Raw genomic sequence first — 23,376 nt, 5'->3', positions numbered from 1 at the left:
TGTATCTTTAAAGTTTTGAGAATGACGATAAAAATCATCATCACCCACTATATTAAGAAATACTTTTACAGTTATTAAAAACTTCTCTATTAACTACTTTTTATATGCACTAGTCAGACCAAAAGGTAAGGCTACTGACTACTGGTAGCAAGAAGAAACTCATGTGAAGTTAGCTCCGCAACGGCCATTACAAACTGTACAAAGTATGAGGATAGAGCACACGCAAAGAGAGAGCTAATGCTTTGTCATGACAAGGCCTCCCACTGGAAGACAAATCAACTTTAAGTAGTGTATGATCATCAAACCTATTGATTTAAACAAACAAGTACCAACAAATTGCTATTTATAGTAATGCTAAAATTATCTGTTAACAAATGCCAGCATTATTGAGATGTTATAAGGTATTAGTATCTCATCAGCCCTTTGTGCAAAAGTGCCTGGCAGTTCTCATTAAAAACAGGTATTCATTTTGAGGCTGACTTAGCAAAATGAGCACTAAAAAGAGGAGTTGGTGGGGGAAGTCTGCTTATGAGAAGCCACTACCTTCATTTTGGAAGCATCTGTTTTGTCTTGTCATAAGAGGACAACAACAGGGAAAATGTTTTCATTTTGCCTGTAACTATTCAACTACATACACATTTGGGATCTTTATGCCTTTTGCAAGTTACTTCACAAACATGAGAAACCACAAAAGATGCCAGCTCATAGGGACAGACACATCTGCTAATAACATTAGTAACATTCTAATTCCTTTCCTAACTAATACTCTATCTAACTTAAAGTGCTGATCACAGAAGACGTGCTACAATAATGAGAAAAGTCTCTTCACAGAACAGAAAAACCACTGTTGCAGACAATTGTAGGAACTGGTCTATAAAGAATAGGAAGCAAGTCATAAGTGTAACATTTAGTGATAATATGCTTATACATTCATTATTCCATTATACTTGCAAAATATTAAGTTATTTCCATCACACATGGAATAGCCACAAACATGACCCATGTTATTTAGGAAAAAAAGGAGCATGGGACTGTGAGATTGGAGTATAAGGTATGTAACCATGGGAGTAACAAAGCTACTCCTGAATGCAATAACTAAAATTCTTACTTGAGTGAAGGTCAAAAACAAAATTAAAACTGTTGTTAGGAAAATACCTCAAGGATACTACAACTTCTGCAGAGCCAGTCATCAGAAAGCTAGCACATTTAAAATTAAGGGTTATAATTCAAAATTGCTTTTGAAGTGTATAATTGGAATCAAGAGTTTCTCTGCAATTATTTATTAAGAGAAAGTTTTAAGTAATTTGATATTTACATTTGGCACTTAGTACTTACATAAGCAATTGACTTTCCAACAATGCTGAACAGCCATTACATTCTAACCTAACTACTGTCTTCCTTATTTCACCTCAAGGTTTAATATAAGTTGCATTACACACCAATGACATACAAAAGTGAAATTGCTCTAACACTTACATGAAGATGACTACGTTGTCATTCTCAAGCAATTTTTTTATGGCATCCACCAAAATATACTACAACATAAGTATTTCTTGAAACATGTAGATATGTTCACATGAAAATGCCCTTTCTTAACTATTAAAAATACATCAGACTGATCTAGTATGTTATGGGGAAAAAACGTCCAGGTAAGTCTTATCACACACAGAAGCGGAAAAAAAAAAGTCTGGAAAACAAGTAAAACTTACTCTTCTGTTATAGCTTCATGATTTGTCAAGCCAAAGTTTGGCAAGGGATCAATCTTGGGAGCCTGGGTAACATTTAAAGCTGGAGTGGTCTTGGAAGTAAGAAGTGCTCTTTTTTCATCTTTCTCAAGTGCTTTTCTTTTCTTTCTTTTCCCACTGTTCTGAAAATATTCTCGGCATACACTGAAAAAACAAAAAGAAAAAATCCCCAGAAAAACAGAATGCTATTTTTGGTCATTACTATAGATAAGACACAAGACAGAGGTTTAAAAGATAAGTGCTGTCAGCTTTCAAACAAATCTGGGTTTTACTGCAGCTTTGGTAAATCAGCTTTAGGAAAGATGCAATACACCCAAAGACACACTTGAAGTCGATTGGTGTTTTATTTCCAGAAATTAGGCCGTAAGTCGCAGTCGAGTAAACAGATTCAAAATAGTTTTATCTGGATAGACTTTTAGAGCAAGACAGCAGAAGTCTTGTCAGAACATCACCAGAGGGTAAACTTCAGCTGTCACCTGAGCACCACAGTTCTCCACTAAGGTGCAAACAGTTATTAACTAGTTCCCCATAAATGCAGGGGCTTTTGTGCATAATGTGGGGGAAAAGAAACATAATCCAGGCTTGTGCGCTAACTTACATACACCAGTTTTTAATTTTAATTGAGTTTGCCTGGGGTATTTTTTGGTTTTAAGTAACAGGTATCTGCAGTAGCTATATTATTGTGGAAGACTAACTTCCAATTTTTTCCCATACTTAATTATTTTGCTAATAGGAATGAGAACAAAATAATCTGGTCATACCTGAACAGAAATTTTAACCAGTTTAAAGGAATGAATGTTATCAGAAAAGTTAAATTGCACCTGCATACTTCAACCAGTAGTCAGCATCAGCGTATAAGCAGCAAGCATTATGTTTGAGAATAACTGAATTTTGTCCACAAAATAGAACTAGAATTCAAAACAATTTGTTGCTGTGAAATTAAAAAGCCTGACTCACCCGGCACAAAGCAGTATTTTTAATTAGATGTGCCAGCCAAGTATTTGCACGGAAAGTTTAACAGAAATAGTACTTGAGTGATGTTTTCATAACACCACATTTTTACGATGCTTTCTTGAAACTCACTCAATTTTCCTCTAAAAAAGCTGCAGAGGTTTGAAGGAAACATTCCATAAAACATAAATTCAAGTTTAATAACACCTTATACAAAGCAGGATCAAGATACCATAGTATTTCACATCACAGATTCAGGAAAGGACATGTTGGTATAATGCTGCATTTAAATCACAAATAGAGACAAGGATTTGGAATACACAGGCCTTATCTAAGGGTGGGTGATACTATAGGCACCAAATATATCCAGCCTCTCCACCCTATAAGATGTGAAGGAAAAAAAAGTAATTGGAGTTGAGTTTCTTAAAGGGAAACATACACAATCAAACATGTACAGATAAAAGTCGCTTTACTCCCAGCTGGTAGGAAATGAACACCTTGAATCAGTAAATGTATAGTTACAGTAGCGCATTATGTCCAGGTTACTAATTCTTACTGTGGGGGGGTTATCCTGGACACATTTCTGTGCTGACATGCTTATAGGACCTCAAGATCAAAACTGACCTGCATCTAACAAACTCAAAGTACAAGCAAGTTCTACTTGCTCAAGCAGGCGTTCTTGCACTAAATATAAAAAGTCTAAAATGCAGACAGTAATCTTAAAGCAGAAAACACAGCTACATGAGAAATAAACTCAGTAAACATTATATTTATAATCAACAAGTTTATAGTTACAATTCCTCAGTAACCAAAGCTATTTTCAGATCAAAGAGAAGCTAGGTGGAATAAAGAAATAAAATCCACACCTTAACAGTATGGAGCAAGATCACATGCAGAAGCATGAATAGCAGTAGAGGCTGCAATACTCCCAGATATATAGACTGTGAAACCATACCAACTCCATTCATTAGAGATTGCACGTATGGAAAGACAACAATTCTAAAATTAACAAAGTTAAAGTAGAGGAATCAGTCATTTAACTTAGCAGGAAAGAGATTAAAAACATCAGTAAACAAGAGAACCCTAGACAAACACTTGAATTATTGCTGGTGTGCTAGTAAAAGTTTTATTTTATACTATATTGTATTATTTGTTTATAAGCATATGATCAATTTAGGGATTATGTCTTTCCTAGCTATTTAGTTCTGTGTGTCATTTAGTCAAAGAAATGAAACTCAGAAAAAAATATCTTTTTCCTCACCATTTATCACCTACCTTACTACTTTGTTAGCATCTTGCAGTCTCTTTATTGTTATTCTTTTTTCTCATTATACCTCTTAAAACATCCAGCATCAATGGCAGTTTAAATAATGCTGCACTGCCATTGATGCTGACATCTAAGTCAGAACACATCAGAAAGTTCCCAACCTTGGGGGAACGTATTGTTTTTTCTTCTCAACTATTGATGTTATCAATTTCTAAATTCACTAGAAGCTGGTATGTTGCCCAGCTTAACACTTAAAGAGCTGTTACACAAGAGAACCACCTATTTGTAAAGTGTACTATAAGCTCCTCTTATCACCCAGAAGCCATTTCTTCCCCATTCTTGGTACTGGCGCAAATCAGTATTTTTTCCATCCTTCTACTCCAGTCTATCCTGTCAACTGAGTTCTCATAATTCTATATTCTTCTTAACTGACCTTCCTTGTCTGCACATAAGACACTATCAAAGTCAACCACGAGGAGAAGCATCTTCTACTCCTGGGTTTTTGCTGATGGATGGAGGGGACAGAGCTGCAAGAAGGCCCAAGGCTGGGTAAAATTCTTCACAATCAGATCCCAGTCTGCATACCTGTGCAGTACCGCAAGGAAGAAAAAAACCAAACAAATCTACCCATCCAAAAAAAAAAACCCCAGGCAACACTGCACTTCATAACCGCTAAGGGTTATCTCCATTTTTACACCTTTCTGAAGTTACAATAATTCTGGCAGGATTACTACATGTTGCCCTTTTGGCTCCCGTGGCTTCAGAGGAGCTGTCTTTGTACTCCCCTCATGGAAGTGGACCTCACACCTACCATGGGGTAACAGTGAGCACGTGGGCAGTCACTGCACAGTAGCTAATCAGAGGTAACGCACTCAGTAGTTTACCCCATGGTAACTTGTTGATGTAGCCACATGTTTAACTTCATGGCCATTAAAAGCCATCATTGATCACACTGTGGTTGAGTATGCAGCTATAGAAGACTCTACTTCTAACAACTGTCTCAAGTAATGAACAGAACATCCCTTAATTATCTACAAAGAGAAATAAAATTAAGGATCTATTTTATAATTCTGAGAACTGACATGGCTCCATTTTTAACTGACATTTAAGCTTTCAGTCTTTGATGATACAATAACAGCTCTACAATTAACATACTTTTTTGTGAAGTGTGCAATGTAAATGCTACCCGAGCTAACACTTGCTACAGTTTACACAAACTGCAAAATAAACGTTTCAGGTCTAAACTGTTTAAGTTTGCTGGCAGAGAGACAGGTGAAGTGTCCAGTTCATGTCTTTGCTTTAAAAAAAAAAAAAAAACACCAAAAAAAGATTTCCTCAGTGAAACTTGTTTTCCGTACTTCAAATCTCAAACGGTAAACAACCTGTTCAAGTTGATCCCCCTGTTCCGCCATTTGGGCTGGACATGTATAGGAAGTTTTAGAAAAAGCCAATATGAATACGTATTCTTTTGTTAATATTCTCCAACAATGAAAGAGAAGCTTCTTTTTTGAATACAGTGACCAAAACCAAGGGTTTCAATAGAATATATAATTAAAAAAAAAGGAGGGGGGAATTGCCAAAGAAACACCATATGAAATTTAAAAGCCATGAAAGAATCACGAGGTCATTCTTCTCATCAAGTAATAATGAACAACTAAATTAAAGCAGGTGTGTTCAGCTTTTATCATGGCAAAAAGCAGTTTCTGATAGCTGTTATCAATGCTCAAGGGTTTCAAGCAGCCAATTTTACAGGCTAAGAACTGACACAGTCCACCTCTTTCCTTCTGCTTTACAATGAGGAAAAGGTGAGCTTGACTTATGTTCCTTACAATATTTACTAACCAAAACCTAATACTGCAAATGAAGTTCAGTGAGGGTGCAGAGAAATAACATACTTCCCTTCAGGAAAGTCTGGACTTCTCATCATGGTTTCTGTCGGCAAAACATTTCTCCCCTCCTCCTACACATTGAAGAATAAGTTTATTAATGTCAACTGACAGAGCTGCTGGCCTGAAAAAATAGTGTAAACTCTTCTACAGGTTTAACCCACCCACCCCACAACCTCCAAAGAAAATCAAGGATGGGAGAATTCTCAATTTCCCTTGTACACATTAATCATACCTAGAAGAGCATAAAAGTTTCCTCTAGACTGGAAAATATTTTGCTATTGTCATGCGCACCCAGCTTTAGGTTAAGAAAAATCCTGTATTCAGCACAGGTGAGAGCACTAGGTTTCTCGATGTAAAGTATTACAGTTTTTTATCATCATAATCATATTTTGTTAAACTTCAAGTTGAGAAACTCATATACAATACAGTTTTCCGTTTTATTTTTCATACTTGGTCTCAGTTTCAGGGTTTTGAGACATTTTCCTTTTGAGAAACACAATTAGGTCTGTAATCAGATGTTTCTGCCGTGTTGTGTCCACCCCTGCACCCCAAGTCAGCTTCTGGAGGCAATATCCTTAATTACTGGAAGATTCCAAGAACTTGAAAATAGGTGGCAGTTATCATATGATCACTGCTCTAATTAGCTCTAGTGTTCAAACAAACAGATATGGTTTTGTCAGAACAAAGAATTATTTAAGAGCAAAAGTTAAGACTGTCATACAAACATGAACAATGACCATTAAGTATTTTTTCTATTTTAAATGGCTTCCCTCCTCCTGTTTATACCACCTCCCTCTTAATTCCATTCTCCTGAAAGTGAATTACTCAACTAACTGCATTCATCAAAAAAGGTGCAAAACAGTGTTGAAGGGACTTCAAACATTCATTCATTCAATCTTCCAGGCCCAAACAGAATCAGCTTTACAGTTCTAGAAGAGACCTGTTATTCTCACAGATCTTGTAAGAGATCACTTAGCCTTCTCTTCTTTTGACTACACAGCTCCAGCTTCTAGAAAAAAACCCCAAGGTTTTTATGGAAAAAATTAGAATGTTTTTGATCATTTCTTTATCTTTCTTGGAGTTGAGCTCTTTGTTATTTTTTAAATGCAGCAGCCAAGGTAATATTTTGGCTAAGAGTGATGCTAAATAAAGTCAGAGGAGTACTTTACATATCTTGTGGACAATCTCATTAACACGCTCCAGCATGTTATTTGCCTTTATTGCAAAAGCATCCCATTGACTGTTTCATATTCAGCTTGTGGCCTGCTACAGAATCCAAATGCTTTTCTAAAAGACTGACACAACCAATTACTCCCTGGCCTGTATTTGTATAGTTGATAATATTTGGTATAGTTAACACCACTGTTAATTTTAATCCTGCTCTCAGAGTGACAATTCTTTTCTGTTTGGTCTCATTTGCAAATTTAATAAACAGACTTTATTCTAGCAGACTGCTAATGAAAATATTGATTAGTAATGGATGCAGAGTCCTTCTCACTAAATCACATTTTTAAGACAAGCTTCTAACATCTATTCTCTGCAAGTTTTTCCAAACAGTTCTGCACTCACCTGACATTAACTTCATCAAGACCATATTTCTTCAGTTTGCTCATGAAACAGTCAAAAGACTTTTTAAAAAAATGCAGGTCCAGATAGTGCTTTGTCATGACAGTTGGAAGTGCAGATTTTGTTTTTTGTTGTTTAAAAAAAATAGCCAAGTCAACACAAGTCTTAACACTGATGCAAAAGCAACAGAAAGAAGCAAACCTGCTGGTCTAGCTTATTTTGTTCTAACTAGAACCAGAACAGGCTGGCATTCATTGTCCATACAAAGGCTCACCAGCCTACCTATGCCAGCAAAAATTAAGAGTTAGGACAATTATTCAGGGTAAACATCATCTTACCCTATTTTGGTTTAAGGTTTGTGTTGTAATACAAATTAAAGAGAGACAGAAGTGTTAATTTCCAAATACCATTTGCTACTCTGTATTCAGTTTTCTAAAGATATAAAAAGAAAGCAAGGGAAGGACAGTTGAGTGTTGCCCAGGCTTTTTACACCACCATTTAGGGGATCATTAACCTGCATCTGGAAGGGGACAAAGTTTTAATCTCTCTTCTCCCCACCCCTCTCCCCAACTAACAGTTGTATAATGTTGCCCTGAAACAATAAATAAAACTGGCCCTATACAATGCAGCATATGGTCATTGGCACAGTCTATCATGAACTGCTTTTCATCTTTTATGGTTTTTAAAGTCTGGATACGTGCTTGTTTAAATCAACAACTAATGAAGAAGTAAAATAATAAGTTTCATGTCATCTGGTTTAAAAAATCAATGTCAGAACAAGCATTTTTCCAGTGTCTTCAACTAAATAGCTAGAAAAACTTTTGAAAGGAGAACCTTGCAAGAAAGTTGTTATTCTTGATCCTGAGAAGTACACATGACTTCTCTAGTGGTTATTCTGCATTCTCTGATTTACTTTATCCGGCGCTTGTTTACGAGAGAATACAAGGAAAATGAAGGAAAGAAAAAAAAAGTTGGTTTGTTTTTTTTTTTAAACTAGTGGAAAAAACACTTCTCAGTTTCAGATCTCTGAAAAGATCTTCCTTCAAAGAGAAACAAAAAAGCTCAGACTACCCTTTCTTCAGCAGGGATACACCAGTGGTTCCCAAGTATTTTCAGCATTCCACTCCCAAATTGAACTTCATCTAATACATCAGCTACCTTCCTGCTGTCATGGTGACACAGTTAAAGCATTCAGCAAAAGCTTTCAGCGAAGTCTCATGCAAGTCAAGTTCTCTTGCATGCAATTATGCAACCAGACACAAGGAGGAGCAACAACAATGGGACCTGCCATCTGTCTGGCACACCTCTTGGCCCTTTGAGAAGGAACAAAAAATTGCAGAACGCAAAGTCAGTCTGATATGTTCTGGTATCCAGCCATCCAGGCCTCGGTTTAATCTGAGGCACACAAAAGTGAAAAGTACCCCTCTTTTTCTACTGATGTTAAACTCCTGGCCCCTTGACTTTGCAAACTGAAGAGGTACATGCTTTAATTGAAGCTTTAAACTGAGGCAGAGCTTTTTAGTGTCTCTTACCAGGTGGATTCTCTTTTCAATATGAGTTCATGCTGCAAGGCCCGAACTGGACACTTTTTTTAAATGCTTACTTTGTAAATCTTGTAGGAACTACAAACAGAAAACAAGTGAGACACAGAGCCAAAAAACTTCAATACACAGGCCATCAACTGTTCCACCCCTGTCCACAAGGAACATTGTCCCATCCTACAGGGTAACAGACAAGTTTGCCACAAGCTAAGGGAATACTGTTTACCTGAAATTACTTTAAAGTGAGTGCACACAGCTCTATTGAAAAAATTTTCACGTATTAGTTAACAATCAAATTGTAAGAAAATATCAAGCAATGTTCCACAGGAATCTGTCCTGGGTCAAGTACAATTAGTATTTTCACAGATAACCTGAACATTGGAACAGTCAGTACTCCTCTTAACTGATCTGTGAATGATGCCAAGCGGGGGGCAGGAGGTAGATGCTGCAAGAAATCACAGTATTAGGATTCAATATGATTCAAGAGAGTGTAATTTAGTAAAGAGAAATACAAATATCAGCATTTCCACAGAAGTAATGAATAGCATAAATACAAGAAAACAACTAGCAACTGAGGAAGCCTGTAAAAAAGAAATGGGCAGTTGGGGATCACAAGTGAGCATAAATCAATGCCACACCAACACAAAAAAACCAACCCACCCACAGAAAACCCACCAAACAAGGCCAGCAGCATAAACAAGAGTTTACTACAACCTCAGTAATATTTCTTCATTTTATTTATCTCCGACAAGGCCAGGGAAGTGCTGTGTCCATTTTTGGGTATAGTTCTTTCCAACTGATTCTCTTGTAACTGGGATAAGGGTACACAAAACATGTCCGGAAAAGGGTCTATAGAGAAACAGTTAACTATTTTGGTTTTTTTTTTTTTTAAGCTAAAGGATAAAAGATTAATACGTAAAGGAATGGTTTTCAAATATTTAAGAGCCTGTTGTAGGGAAAAAGGAAACCAGCTTGTTATTACTTGCTCCATTTCCAGAAGCCACAGAACAGCTCAAGTTGCCACCAAGATGTACCCTAGATCAACTGTTTCACAGTTGTTCTCCCCTCTTTTTTTTTTGTTTTATGGGCTCAAAGGACCCATGTAATGAATTTAAATTTAGCAATACCATGCCTGCTTTTCCTTGCTGCCTTTTGCTCATCACACTGCAACACTCACCTGCAGGACTGACAGACTGGCACACAACATTACTTTTTGCCTGTCTAAAGTCATTCCCAAAGGCAGGACCCATTGATAAATTCTCTTCCCAGTTAGACTTCAACAAAATTTTGTTTTATTCTGCTGTACAGATTCCATGGTATGCTTTGGATGCCAACTGTATGCAGGAATCCTGAGTGACCAACATTTCTCTTTTAGGAGTTTATATTCTTCAAGGATTGAAATAGTTTAGTTGAACTCACTTCATGACTAAGACTTGAAAATTATGCAGCAGAGATTTGCATTTAGAAATCAAACACTATTATATGCACAAATCAAACCAAAGCCCTGAAAATTAAACTTGAGCTACACTCACTGCATTTGCACAGTTTAGGTTCAAATGTATAGAAAATTACTTCACAGGTTTACTTGCAAACAGGTTCAGTATCTGAGAAAAAAACCTCAACCTTGTTTGTTGAAGATACTTTAAAAAAGGGTCACCTTATAACAAAACACTTCATAAGCTATATTTCCTTAGTAAGTTAGAACAGTAAGAAGGTATTTGTTTTAGGAAGCAATAAATCATTAACATGTTATAGAACAAATCTTTGAAATTGGCAAAAAAGCAAAAAACGCTTAAGCCTTGTATTATAAATAATTGCAAGTAGAAGTGTGCAATTGCGTCTTTCAAATACATTAAGATTTACCTGCAACACCATTCAATTCGGCCTTCCCCTTCACAAGTTTTTGCCCAGTGATTATCTGCAAGGTTTTTCATTGCCACAGCATATTCACAGAGAGTTTCCTCATCCTCACAGTGCTCACGCCAGATCTTATCAAAGTCTCCCACTAAACAAAACAACAGAAGAAACTGTGCATTAGGTACAAAGTGTCTCATTATCTCCATGGCAAAATCCCCATCTTCCAATTAAAAGAAGTTACATAATGCACCAAGAGATTACTTTACCTGCATGTAACAAACACAAGGTCCCCTTTCTCTAGTCAAACACAAAATTCCAGGTTTTGGAAAAGGAAGTGGCTACTGGGTACTTGAGAAACTAGCAATATCCTCAGTATACTGATTTTGTTCAGTTTGTTCTGTGAAATTCAAGTCCCTGGGAAGTTTTGCTTTCAGGTTTCTGTACATGAGCATTAACATGACAAACGTTTTAGAAATGAAAGACTGAAAAGTTTCCTAGTAGCATTCATGTTCGTGGCAAAAGCTGTGGATATTACATGCAAAAATGCTGAAATGGAAGTTTAACCCAGACTACAGATTTCTTTGGATACATTGGAAAAGGAATTCAAGCCTTCATTGATGTCTGTCTAATCTAGCCAGTCCCAATGAATTAGCTTCTAGGGGACAGTACTGAAGAATCAAACTCACTATGGTCAGGAAATCACAGATAAACTTGTCTGCTGATCTCTAGGGACAGATTTATTTCCATTCTCCTCACCTTGCTGAAAAGAAGTCTTGCAGGTTAAGTTCTGGCACTTCCAAGTAATTAAACATGATGATTTTCCCTCTTTTACTGCTAAGTATCCACTTCTAGCTTACTTTACATAATGTACTGCTAAACAAAAACAACATAAATGCTAGTCCTGGCTAGCCACAATTCCTGTTGTGGTTTCTACAGCACGCAAACCCTTGGTATACCTTACTAAAAGGACATTTCTGACCTAAGAAAGAAAAACACATGCTCGCTGGTACGATCTTCACTAATTCCTTTTGTGTTTCTTAATCACAAATGTGTGCACACATCTAGTATAAATATATATAAATCTGTAGAATAAAAATTATCTACTGATTTTGCACCTACAAGCCAATACAGCTAACAAGTTTTCAAGAGCAGAGCTATACTTCAAGCTTTGGCTCAGACAACCAACAGTTTTCACAACGTGGTTCCAGAACCAGTTTTTGCAGCAACTTCATGTTACAAAGAAATATTTAAAAGGTGTATCAAGCCTAAGCTAACTATTAACAGCTCCTAAAGCCTGAAAGTAGCTTACAGTATGACCTGTCCTTCTCATATCAGTAAGAGATTTCTGCTTCTAACCCACTTACGGCCATTTCTTTGATGTCCTTTGTTTTAATTAGCAGTAAATAACTAACAGATTTCTTCCAGTGGCAACTTTTTTTTTTGCCCTCGTGTGCAAAGCTGTAACAATCCCTCACTTCACCTGTCCTCCAATTACAGCAAGCCTGGGTATGATGGACAAGTATTGATAGTTGCATAGTTAGAAGATTTAAACCAACCATCCAGGTTACTCCCTATTTAAGTTTGGTTTAGGGATGTCACAGCAATTTTCTCTTCAAAAATAACCATCTAGCACACTTGTACAATCATAAAAATGAGTCATGTTTAAAATTAAGTGTTTATACTCCCTTGTGTGAGATGGCAGTTGAGATGGAAGGGAGTGGACATGATTTAGTTTTAATAAAACAGGGAAGCTATGCAAGAAATCACGTATTCTGCTTGTTTTTCAACAAGCATATATGAGAAAGTTATTAGACTGGACAAAAAAAATATAGTATTTGAGTAGTATCCTTGATTATTTCCCAAATGATTCAGGTTCAGAGAGATACGCTATATAAGAAAAGGCGCTAGCGTGGTTGCCAGCTGACCACTAAAGCAGAGAAACACCCAAGTCACAGGCAGGCCCCCGCAGGGGTTTCTGCTAAAACCTGTGGGTCACTTTTGCAGAGCTTTCAGGAGAGCCCTGTGTAGAAACAATCATGCAGGACAGAACATAGTCTACTGACGAAAGAGAGTAAGAAATGGTACAGACAGTGAAGGGGGCAAAACAAGCACAACTCTTACAAATCTTTATTTCTCATGTCAAAGTGCAGAACCTATACAGCACCAAGCCAGAAAGCACTAGCCAAGTTCGAAGTGTATTCTCAATAGCCAATTAATTCTGGTGTAATTTAGATACAGTTTTGTAGTTTCTCTGCCACAGGACTCTGAATCTTACATGCTCCAGACAACTGTGAAACACTCAAATGACATACAGTTGCTAAAATTTTAGTTGAAGAATACATGAATAATTAGAAAGGAAAAAGCAACAAGTGAACACTTACTGAGGGAAAACATCACAAATACAAAATCCCAAGTTTAATACTGTTATTCTTTTAGTCCATTACTTAATTTGGTCTATTCTTAAGCAATTATTCTATTTCCAAATACCACTTTTTCTTCAAACTTAAGAAATACAACAGATGGGAAGAAGAAATATGCAAAGACCAGATGTTCTTAACTAGCCAGTCCTTTCTTACAGCGAAGTAGCAATGCCTCCTAACACTGAATCCTGCTCTCATAGCAACTCTTATCTCCTTCTGAACAAGACAGGGGTTTGCACCTCTCTCTGAAAGTCAGATTAGGGGCAAAAGAGTCCACTGATAAAGGATCTTAAATTTAGATATATAGCAACAGACCCCAAGCTGACTACCAGCACTCTGGGACATAAACTTTGGGTTACAACAGAGCTGCCTATGACAGTAACAGCTTCTTGGCACTGAGCTGACAGGAAAAATATAACTGAATGATACAGACTATTAGAAGAGACATGCAGAACAAAAGTGAAAAATTCATCACAAAGTAATTCCATCATGCATCCTGTATCAACTCAATTCTGTGTGCACTTCTGGTTTGTTTTCATTTACCGATACAACAGGTCTAGAGAGATACAGAAAATGGCAACATGGGACAAATACAGCACAGCTTTGTATGATGAACACCTAAATAGGGGCAAGAAAGAGACGGATGAAAGCAGGAGAGGACAGACCTCCGCAAGATCACAAATGACACAGGGAAGGTAAATATAGAACAACTTCTGGTTGTTCTAAGAGTAGGAGATGTTCAGGAAAAGCATAAAAGGGCAGATTCAAAGCAAAAAAAAAGTTATTTCTTCACAAAATGTATAATTAAGCTTAAAGTTCATGTAGCTGGGCAAACTAAGGGAAGAAAAATCCATGACAAACTCCATATCTGAAGATGCGATTTCTAACTCAGGAGCTCCTAGACCATGAAATCACTGAAAGACAGAATGGTAAGCAAGCATACGGTGATACCCCTGCAGCACTCCTCACATATTCTTGTCTAAGCATCTGCTGTTGATCCACTGTCAGTACTGCGTTTGATATGATGCCCAATTGTCTACCCTTTCATTAATGTAAGCTCCAAAACAACTGCAGATAAAGGGTTTTCTTAAGACACTGGTACCATTGTGCAGGGACTTTCAAAGAAGTGTTTGAGGTCCAGGTTTCCTTGAGCAAGTACCATGGTAGTGAGTTGTTCTTGTGTTTTCCCTCCATTCTTCTCCAGGGTAAGCTTTGAGAAGGCATAGACAGGCTCATTAGACAGATTTACAGGAACTTTAGTTCCAGAATCGTGCTCCGATACTGAATTGAAAATGCAGCTCTCCTATCTCTTGAGATTTTGAGGTAGTGACTACAACAGGTCTTGCGCATCCAATTTCAAAATGATACTCAGAACACAGTAGAGCTATGTACTAAATTTTTCAAACAATACATTATAATCCACTGTGTATTAATTTTTCAAACAATGCATTATAATCCATGTGCAAACACCGCATTAACTCCAGTGGACTTAAACATTTTTTTATGAATCATTGCTTGTGTAACCAAAAAGGCAGTAAAATATGCAGGAGGGTTTCACCGCAAAACTAATGGTTACTAAAGAAATAAGATAAATAAAATAAATAAAATCTTCTGTTAAGCAATCAATAATGCTGGAAATGAAATAGAAGTTTGTGGTAGGCTAATCTAAAGGAATAAAAAAAATTGTCTCGCATCTTCAATCACATCTTAAAATTAATATTTGATTTTGTGCATTAAACTTCTTATCTCACGTACTCATGACCATATCATAATATAAAGTTTAAGGGTACTTGATACTCTTACTATGCACTTGGACATCATCTTTTACATGCTTTAAAACCTATTTTGAGCACTGGCTCTTCAGACACCTCAGATCTCCATCAAAGAACCAGTTATGCCAACGTCCAGCTGAAAAATGTGATTGGCAAGACTGGCTCGTAACAGGAGTTTCACACACCTCTCAAATCACTACAGTGACATTATTTAAAAATTACTTAATGTTTGCTCTCCTCTCTATCCAGAATTGCCCAGAAAATAAATACATTATCTACTCTTCACCTTGAAGATTAACTATTCCTTTAAAAACAAAAAGCCCAAAGCCTACCTCTTTCTAGCAATTCTGTCAGTAAACAAGTGACTGACCAACTTGTAGGTTCTTCATAACACAGCCTTTTCTAATGAAATAACAAAAATCCAATACTATTTACCTAGAATGGATGAATCCCTCTAAATAATTTCCACCCACATTAATATTGCCTGCAGAATAGCCAAATCACACCCCCAAACTCAACCACAGAGTAATCAGCAGTTACCGAATCCTGTCACAGAAAGAACAGGTCAGGCACGTAGAAGTTATTTTTAAGTGATCCTAATTACAACATAGTTTTAATTGTGGGTAACAGCAATAGAGACCTAACGTTAGCTGTAAGTTTCAACAACTGAAAGCATTTTTAATAAAGAAGAAAGAATCACCCAAGCTCAATAAGAACTCCCCTCATTCCACATCTATTTACAAGATCTCATCAAGGGTCCCCAGCACAGTGTGAAAAGACCGGGTTTGCCATTCTTGGTGGGACAATCCCACACCATAACTCCTCTCTCCAGGCAGTCTATTTTTAAGCTTTCTTCCATCCTATTTTTTGTCTTTTTTATTTTTAAAAGACATTGATTTACAGAGTGTTAAATGGAACTGCCATTTAAGGTATGTTTATGAAATAAATAGAAAAATTAGTTAGTCAATTATTCTTCAACTTCTGAGACTTCTGATGGAACAAATCATATCAATAGGTATTTTAAACAAAACACAACCCTCTGTATATAAAATAAACAGAGGTCAGTTTTGCTAAAGGCAGTATTTTTCTTTCTGAAATGGGATAAACCCCCAAATAACTGTTTTGAATCATTCTGTCTTATCAAGCATAAATTAATTAAGTCATATAGAGTTGAAAGTAGTATCTGCACTCACGAGACAAGTTTTGTAATTACTATTTTCTTTAATTCCATCGGTGCTCTTCAGAAAAACAGAGCAGTCACCGCTGACAATCTCAGAAACAAGTACAAAATACTTCATCTGTCACCAAACAAGATCTTGCATCCCAAAACCTATCCGACACCGTGCACTTAAGCTTCAGGTAGATGCAATGTGGGTTTCGATCTTAATCAACAACTGCCCCCAAAAGAAACAGTTTTTTAACGCTTGAGGAAAACTGCAATTAGAACAGCCATTATTTCCTTTTAGAAAACTACAATTTTCTGAATTCAAAGTAGCTGTAATTGGGAAAGGAAAAAAAAAAGAAAACAAGGGTTTAAAGGTTTGAAGTCTTGGCTACCTACATGCTAATATAAATTGGTAATGTAAAAAAACATTCCATCGACGCCCTTTTCAATACTTCTATTTAATAGCACATTCCCTTCCTATGTACACCTTTGATGGCTCTGGTAGAGGAGAAAATAAGCTCAATACATCAACTAACAATGAAAGACAGAAGCAAAAGTGACATGTTCGTATTTGTACAATAGTTACTAATAACGCTCTTTGAATTGCTCATTGTAAAAAGCAAACCTATCCCCACAATTAATAAGTGTCCATGACAATGCTGGATCACTTCAGATGACAGGCTGCTGGCCATAGCAACGCCTAGAAAGGTCTTTGAGCTTTCTTTTTTGTTGTTGATGGCAATGCACTGCAGAACAAAAAAATCCATCTCATTTTTAGCCTCTTAAAACCCCCTCTCACTTACTTGCTGGAAACAGTAAACTAGCTTCTACAACGTGCTAAACAGTAAAGGGGAAAAGCAACCCTACATTGTCCACTAGGCTAAAGCTGAAATCAAATTTGTATGAATATCCGACAAAATTTCCTCATTAACATTGACTTGTCAGTTGAAATTTAGCTGTACTACTAAATGTCCGGATGCTGTGGCAATGATTAGTAAAATTAATTACATGAGGAATATCAGCTAATATTATGCTATTCACAATTTTCAGTGTTTACAAGATAAACTAGAAACTTACTGAACATCTGCCTTACTAAAACAGCATAGCCAGTATTTCTTGTGAAAGACATTAGGTATTTTTGGCTTCACTGTTTTCCAATTTTACATATCTAAATACAGAATGTGAACTTCAACTCGGACAAAGTTCAAGCAATCAGAGCTACTATTTTCCTTCTCTTGTCTGACTAGCGTTTGCTTTACATTTCTTAGGATTTACCTGAAATATTTCACAATAAAATCTTTAAAAAAAAAAGTGCAAGAATTTTCTCTATCTATCTATCCCAATATCAATGTTCCTCCCTTCCACTCACATAGAAAGGATCAATTTGATCAAATGCAGTTTTCTATATCTACCCTGTCGGGTAAACTTCCTATCTATTTGTTTACACTAAACAGACTCCCAGGGTACAATTCAACTGCTGTTTAAAGCATCTACTGGGGGTCAACTTATACCACCCTGAAGAATGATCTATGTCTCTGATCTGCTATAAATCTCTGATGGCTGTCACAGAAACAGTGGGGAGCCTGTTTGTGATAGTTTAAGCAATTACTGCCCCCAGGTGTTGGATCTACTCTATTGGAAACTATCACCCCTCTCTCCTCTTCCCCAAACCTGACTTTGTGGGATGGACTATGTGCTGCACCTTAACGACACCAGCCCAGATATGAACACGTTAACAGAAACTACTGATTCTGGTAGATTTGTGCAAATGCAGGACCAAAAATCAGAAGCATCTGAGGCACAGGTATAGATTTCATTATGCTGACCCTGCAATAGGAACAAGATCTTTCCCACCAAGGCAATAAAGAAGCAGGGAAGGAGGTTACATGTAGCTGTTTGTTCGGTGGATGCAAGCCTGTGCCATAGCCAGTGGGTTTTCAAAATCTGTGGGCTAACTAAATGATACCAATGATTAAATCCCCAAACTGTAAAATATTATGGGATTTCTAATGAAAGTTTCACTGCAAAACTGGTGTGCAAACAGTAAGGGCAATCATACCTTAATACCCATGTCATAAAATAGCATCAATTTTAATGAAATGGCATTTAGTTTCTTTTGCTTGAAAATGTAACAGTTAGTATTACAAAACGTCTCCCTCTTCCAAGAAATTAATGCAAGTGGGGAAAGACAAATGGAGATCTTGAAAACTTAGGTTTATTTCTACAGTAAACCAGTTATATTTAACAAAAAGGAGTAACAACTGTTAACTTATCGTGTAGAGTTCAGTGACAAAGTTTTCCTGTCCTGTGAAAAATGCCACTATTTCAAAATGTTTCCTGTTTCACATCAGGAAGAACTTAAGCTCTCTCAAGGTTTTTCACGAAAAACATGAGAGAGGAAGAGACCATAATGCAACTGACTTCAGAACGACACTTCTCACATGAATGTCTAAACCACTTACCTACTCAGGCTACTTATTGTCATCATCCTGTAAATTCCTCCTAATTTTCTGGATTTGAAAGACCTTTTAATGAAGTTATCCATTTCTTTGAAGTTTCAACAAATCTTTCTTTTAAGGAATCAAACTACCATGTAGAAATGTTTCTGTCAGTTTCTGTGATACAGTAACTAGTATCAGGACAAATACCAGTTCTGTGTGATTCTAAGCCTGAACAGCCTTAACAGGTGCATGGAAGGAGAAGTAAAACGTTTTAGTGAAAACACAGCAAAATATTTCATAAAATACCTTTACAGATACCTCAGCAAATTTTTTCCACTTGTGCTCAGTATGGGACTTCCGGGGAGAAGTAGAGGGTCCTGTAAATCATCTTTCCAGACTACATACAATACCAACAGGGTCATGCTGCACAGAAAATGTTTACTTGATAAATACAGCATTGCATGACTGCAAAGGTAATAAACAACTCAGAGGAAAAAAAGGCTGCCTCTGTATCAGGGGAAGGGATTTTTATCACAGTAAAAATTAAACCTACTTGGCTGCTACAAACAACTGGAAACAAAGAAACTAATATCACATAGCAGATGTTCAACAGATCATGTTTAGTTCTGTACAAACCATTAAATCTGCTTTTACAAGCCTGTCTGTCAGGCTTGACAGACATCAGCATCCATGCAATATATGCAACATACAAGCATATATGCAACCGATACAACATGCTCCAGCCCATGGTTGTACGTGCCTAAAAGATGCATGGAGGAAATTTTACAGGATTTAGGGTCACCTATGGTACCAGGCAACATAACCAAGAGCAAGAGACTAAACCAAACATTGTTGTTTCCCCATGTTGTAACAAGCTAGTAGGAGAAATTCAAGTCTCATGAAAAACCCTAATTTCTGTACTTTCTAAGTGCTCGCGTCAAGCATGCGGAACCCTGAAGTTTCTCATAAGTGAATAACTGAGCACTTGAGAGTTGTTCGAGCTTTTGGATTTACCCTGGTGTGTAAGGTAATTAAGATTAAACTAATCCATTTGGACAGGAAACAGAAGTAAAACTTCAGAAAAACATGAGTCTCATGCTAATGAGATACACTCTTAAGTGAACGTTACACCTCAGTATGTTTTGTTCCCACTTAAGAAAGTTTTCTTCATGAAGACAAAGTTTATAGGCTAACCTGAGGAATGATGTGTATTTTTAGGAACCACTAGACAGGTTTTGTCTGTCTCTATCACTGCTTTAAAGTAGTCTGAAACAACTTATTAATGATTAGCTAATTTAGTTGACACATTCACTCAGTCTGGACAAGGACCAATCACCTTAATTAAAAAGCCACACTTTTTTTTCACACTAAAAAACCCACAGTCATTTGTTAAACTTCATTAAACCATTTTAAAATATACGACATATAATACCATCGTAGGATCCACAGTGGAAGAATGAGTATCCTACAATCGCAAAATACCAAGTCTGCCATGGCATTTATGGTTACATGCTTCCCTTCTTTATTTACTTTAAAGTACTTTATTTACTTTACTTTATTTACTAATTAACAACAGGGTGTAAGGGGAAAGGAAGGAAATCAAAAAAGATGAAAAGGAGATGAAAAAGGAGAAAAAATATAAATATTCCCACTAGAAGTCATACTAGATATAGTATCCTGAAAATAGGAAAAGGTAAGTGCTAGTCACACAGTAAAAAAGTTAAAATTGTTGAAAAAAAAATTGCATTTCAATGAAGACTTAAAAGAATTTAAGCTGAACCATTTTGAACATGGCAAATGCTTGTCATAAATACACTGGCATGCTCTGGGACTATGATATAACATGAGTCACAGTACAGAAGTACATACAAAACCCATCCACCATACTTATAAGTAAACATGGTTCAACAAATGCAGAAATTAAAAAGAAGCCAAGATTCAGCTTTGATGAATCTCAAGAGTTACAGTTTTTCACCAAGGGGGGGGGGGGAATCACACCTTTAGATGACATGATGCTGACTAAACTTTACTCTAGTAATTCCTTAGTAACTGCAAAAAATTTGTTGTGATGCATCCCTAGTTAAGAAATATTGCTTTTGCACTTTGACAAGTATGCAACTCCTTCAGAAACATGTTAGCTTGCAGTTTTGAAGCATATTGTCACTTTCCCACTGGCTCATCTTCAAAACAGAGGGGAACCATTGTGGGAAATGAAACAAAGTGATAACAATGGTGCCAGTCATAAGCAAGTCAGATAATACACTGGCTTGCTTTTTACAATTGCTCATTGAAACTCCAGGTTTGCTAACATCAGCAAGGGAAATGAATTCTCAAAGAAATCAGCTTACTAAAAATCAAGCCTGTATAACTTCTATCAACAAACATGTCAGTGTCCCAAGGAAACATCTATTTCCCTTCAACACTTCTAACAGAAGACAGTAACTTAAGATCATATGACAATACCAAGGGCTTTCTTAGACTTATCCACCCTGTGCAACATAATCATATAGCTTTCAAAAAACATGCTTTTTCCTCTCCCAACAAAATTAATACGCAATTCTACTTTAGTATCTACAGACAAAGCACCGAAGTTCACGTAACAGCAATTCTAGTACTGTTTGCTTATTTACACAAAATGGAAACTAGCTTCATAGAACTCTACTAAGTGTGAGAAGAGGCAGAGTAAAAAAAAAAAAAAACAAACCCAAAAAAAGGACAATACAAGATTCTGGAATAATACAGATAGCTCTGTTTCTGCTTCACATGGAGGTGGGTGCACTGCACTGTGGAGACAAGAGGCTTTCCCTGCGTAATAAGCTGTAAGTATATAACCAAGGATGCATTTTTTACCTCTGCTTTTTCATAACCAAGTTATAATTCAATTCATACTGAGAAGTTACAGATGATCTGTTTCTTTTTTTACTTCTCTTCAGCAAACTGTCAACTTTGATTTTGTCAGGGTAACATACTTGCCAGTCAGTGTCTCTGAGTATTAGAAAACAAAACAAACAAAAAACCCAAGAAAAGATCCTTCAGAGATCAAGCACGTACTAGTATTACAATTTCAGAATGACATTAAAGGCATTTAGGAAGGAGATTCTCAAGTCTGCTTTCAGAAGCATAGAGAAATGTAGGGAGAAGAGACTCCAAAAAGAAAATTCTTAAGTTAAAACAACCTAGCATATAAAGTACTAAAACTACTAATCGCTAGTAACTTGTAAAGACCACCTACTATTGGATGAGTAGATAATGGGTGGAGCTCTCCTTGTTGCATAGACGTGATGTGATGAACTGTTTGGGTTTTAACTCTCCACGAAAATGCACACAATGTTGCCAATTTAGAGTGACTAGAAAAGTCACTGTAAAGTTTTCACTAACACATGATTTACAGGACATACAAAGTAAGCTCAGAGTACTATTTGCACTTTCGTTTAACCAATATACACTGAACTAAAGGTAAAACACAACTTACCCTCGCATACTAACTTGCTCTTTGCTGAGAAGTAGGCTTACATAGACTTGCATGTAATTTAGGTTCTCATCTAAAAAAAAAAATCAGTTGTTCCAGAGATTGCTCACAATTTTTTTTTTTAAAGTTAACAGTGCCAATGTTTGTCTGTCTTAATCTGCAGGCACTCTGAAATAACAGAGAAATATGAACTGCTCAAAGCTGGGCTCTTTTGCCAGGATTTGACTGTTAAAACGTACCATGTTCCTTCCCCTACATGTCAGGAGAACAAGGGAGATCCTCCCTTCAGTTTTGGCTCACCAAGGCCAAAATAAACAGTGACTCTTGATCCGTGTCTACATAGGTAGATATCTGTGCCCAAATCCCATGGACAGGCTCCCGTGGAGACTTCTGAAGTCCAGAAAGCAGAATGACCTTGTTACTTTAAAAGTGCCATATGCAGACATAGAGCAGAGGCAAGAACTAGTGCCTACAACAGGAAGAGTTCCCATTTCATTAAGTGTCGTTCTTGAGGTATGCACCAGGTCAGCAAAGAGCTGTGGACTCACTGAAAGAATAAATGGATGATTTTTTTTGTAACCTGCCTTATAAAGATTAGACAGATCATTATAATCAACCTGAGGAGACTACAAATTTCAGCAAACAAATCTCAACTCTGACGCTCATCTGAAAACATTTCTGGGAGGTTTTAAGCATTCCAATACCACCCATAAGAACCTTGCATAAGGACATTAACACTGATGACAAAATAGATTTTTCAAGGACTCAAGAGTAATTTATTTTATAACAGCTTTTCCTCAACTGTTTTGCTTAGTGCTCCAGCCTGAACTATTCCTCCACGGCTGAAAGACAGGAGGCACAAACAGTTCACAAAGACCTGTGCCTCTCCAGATCACCATTCCATCTCTCCTGGCATTCATGACCTACTGTCCTCCCCGCTCCTGCGGATCCTCAGTTTGGAAAACATTGCCGTACGACTTGGAAGCTGCCTGTGTGTGGTGAAAGGCCTCGCTGTAGCTATCACCTATTAAATGCCACACAGAGCGGTAACGTAGGGCCACACGGACCCGCGTCCTTACAGACGTGTAGCACACCTTTACCCAAGCAGCATTACCCGTGCACACCAATCCTCTTCTCCTACATCCCATGGGAAAAGCTCCTAGAGATGTGCCGTGAGCCCTCCCGAGCCACGAAGGGGTCTCCGCTGCCAAGAGCCCACGGAAAGCGGCAAAACCTCGGCAGACCCGACCGAGGCTCCTCGGCGGGGCCGGGGGACACTGGTCACTGCGGCCT

The 23,376-nt window shown here is 37.1% G+C and overlaps 1 protein-coding gene across 1 annotated transcript in view; it reads right to left on the bottom strand.

Moving 5' to 3' along the window:
- Positions 1–23,376, bottom strand: part of BMT2 (base methyltransferase of 25S rRNA 2 homolog) — a 38,712-nt gene that overhangs the window by 14,036 nt on the left and 1,300 nt on the right. The window contains exons 2-5 of the mRNA XM_009286827.2: positions 23,011–23,374; positions 11,936–12,042; positions 10,823–10,964; positions 1,710–1,889 (exon numbers count right to left, since the gene is read on the bottom strand). Of these exons, the coding sequence (XP_009285102.2) occupies positions 1,710–1,889; positions 10,823–10,964; positions 11,936–12,042; positions 23,011–23,374 (793 nt within the window). The remainder of the gene's footprint in view (positions 1–1,709; positions 1,890–10,822; positions 10,965–11,935; positions 12,043–23,010; positions 23,375–23,376) is intronic.

This window comes from Aptenodytes forsteri, unplaced genomic scaffold (assembly GCF_000699145.1).
Source record: "Aptenodytes forsteri isolate BGI_AS27 unplaced genomic scaffold, ASM69914v1 Scaffold166, whole genome shotgun sequence".
In the NCBI taxonomy this organism is placed as follows: Eukaryota; Metazoa; Chordata; class Aves; order Sphenisciformes; family Spheniscidae; genus Aptenodytes; species Aptenodytes forsteri.
The sequence above is the reverse complement of the archived record's forward strand: the minus strand, read 5'-3'. Positions and strand labels throughout refer to the sequence as shown.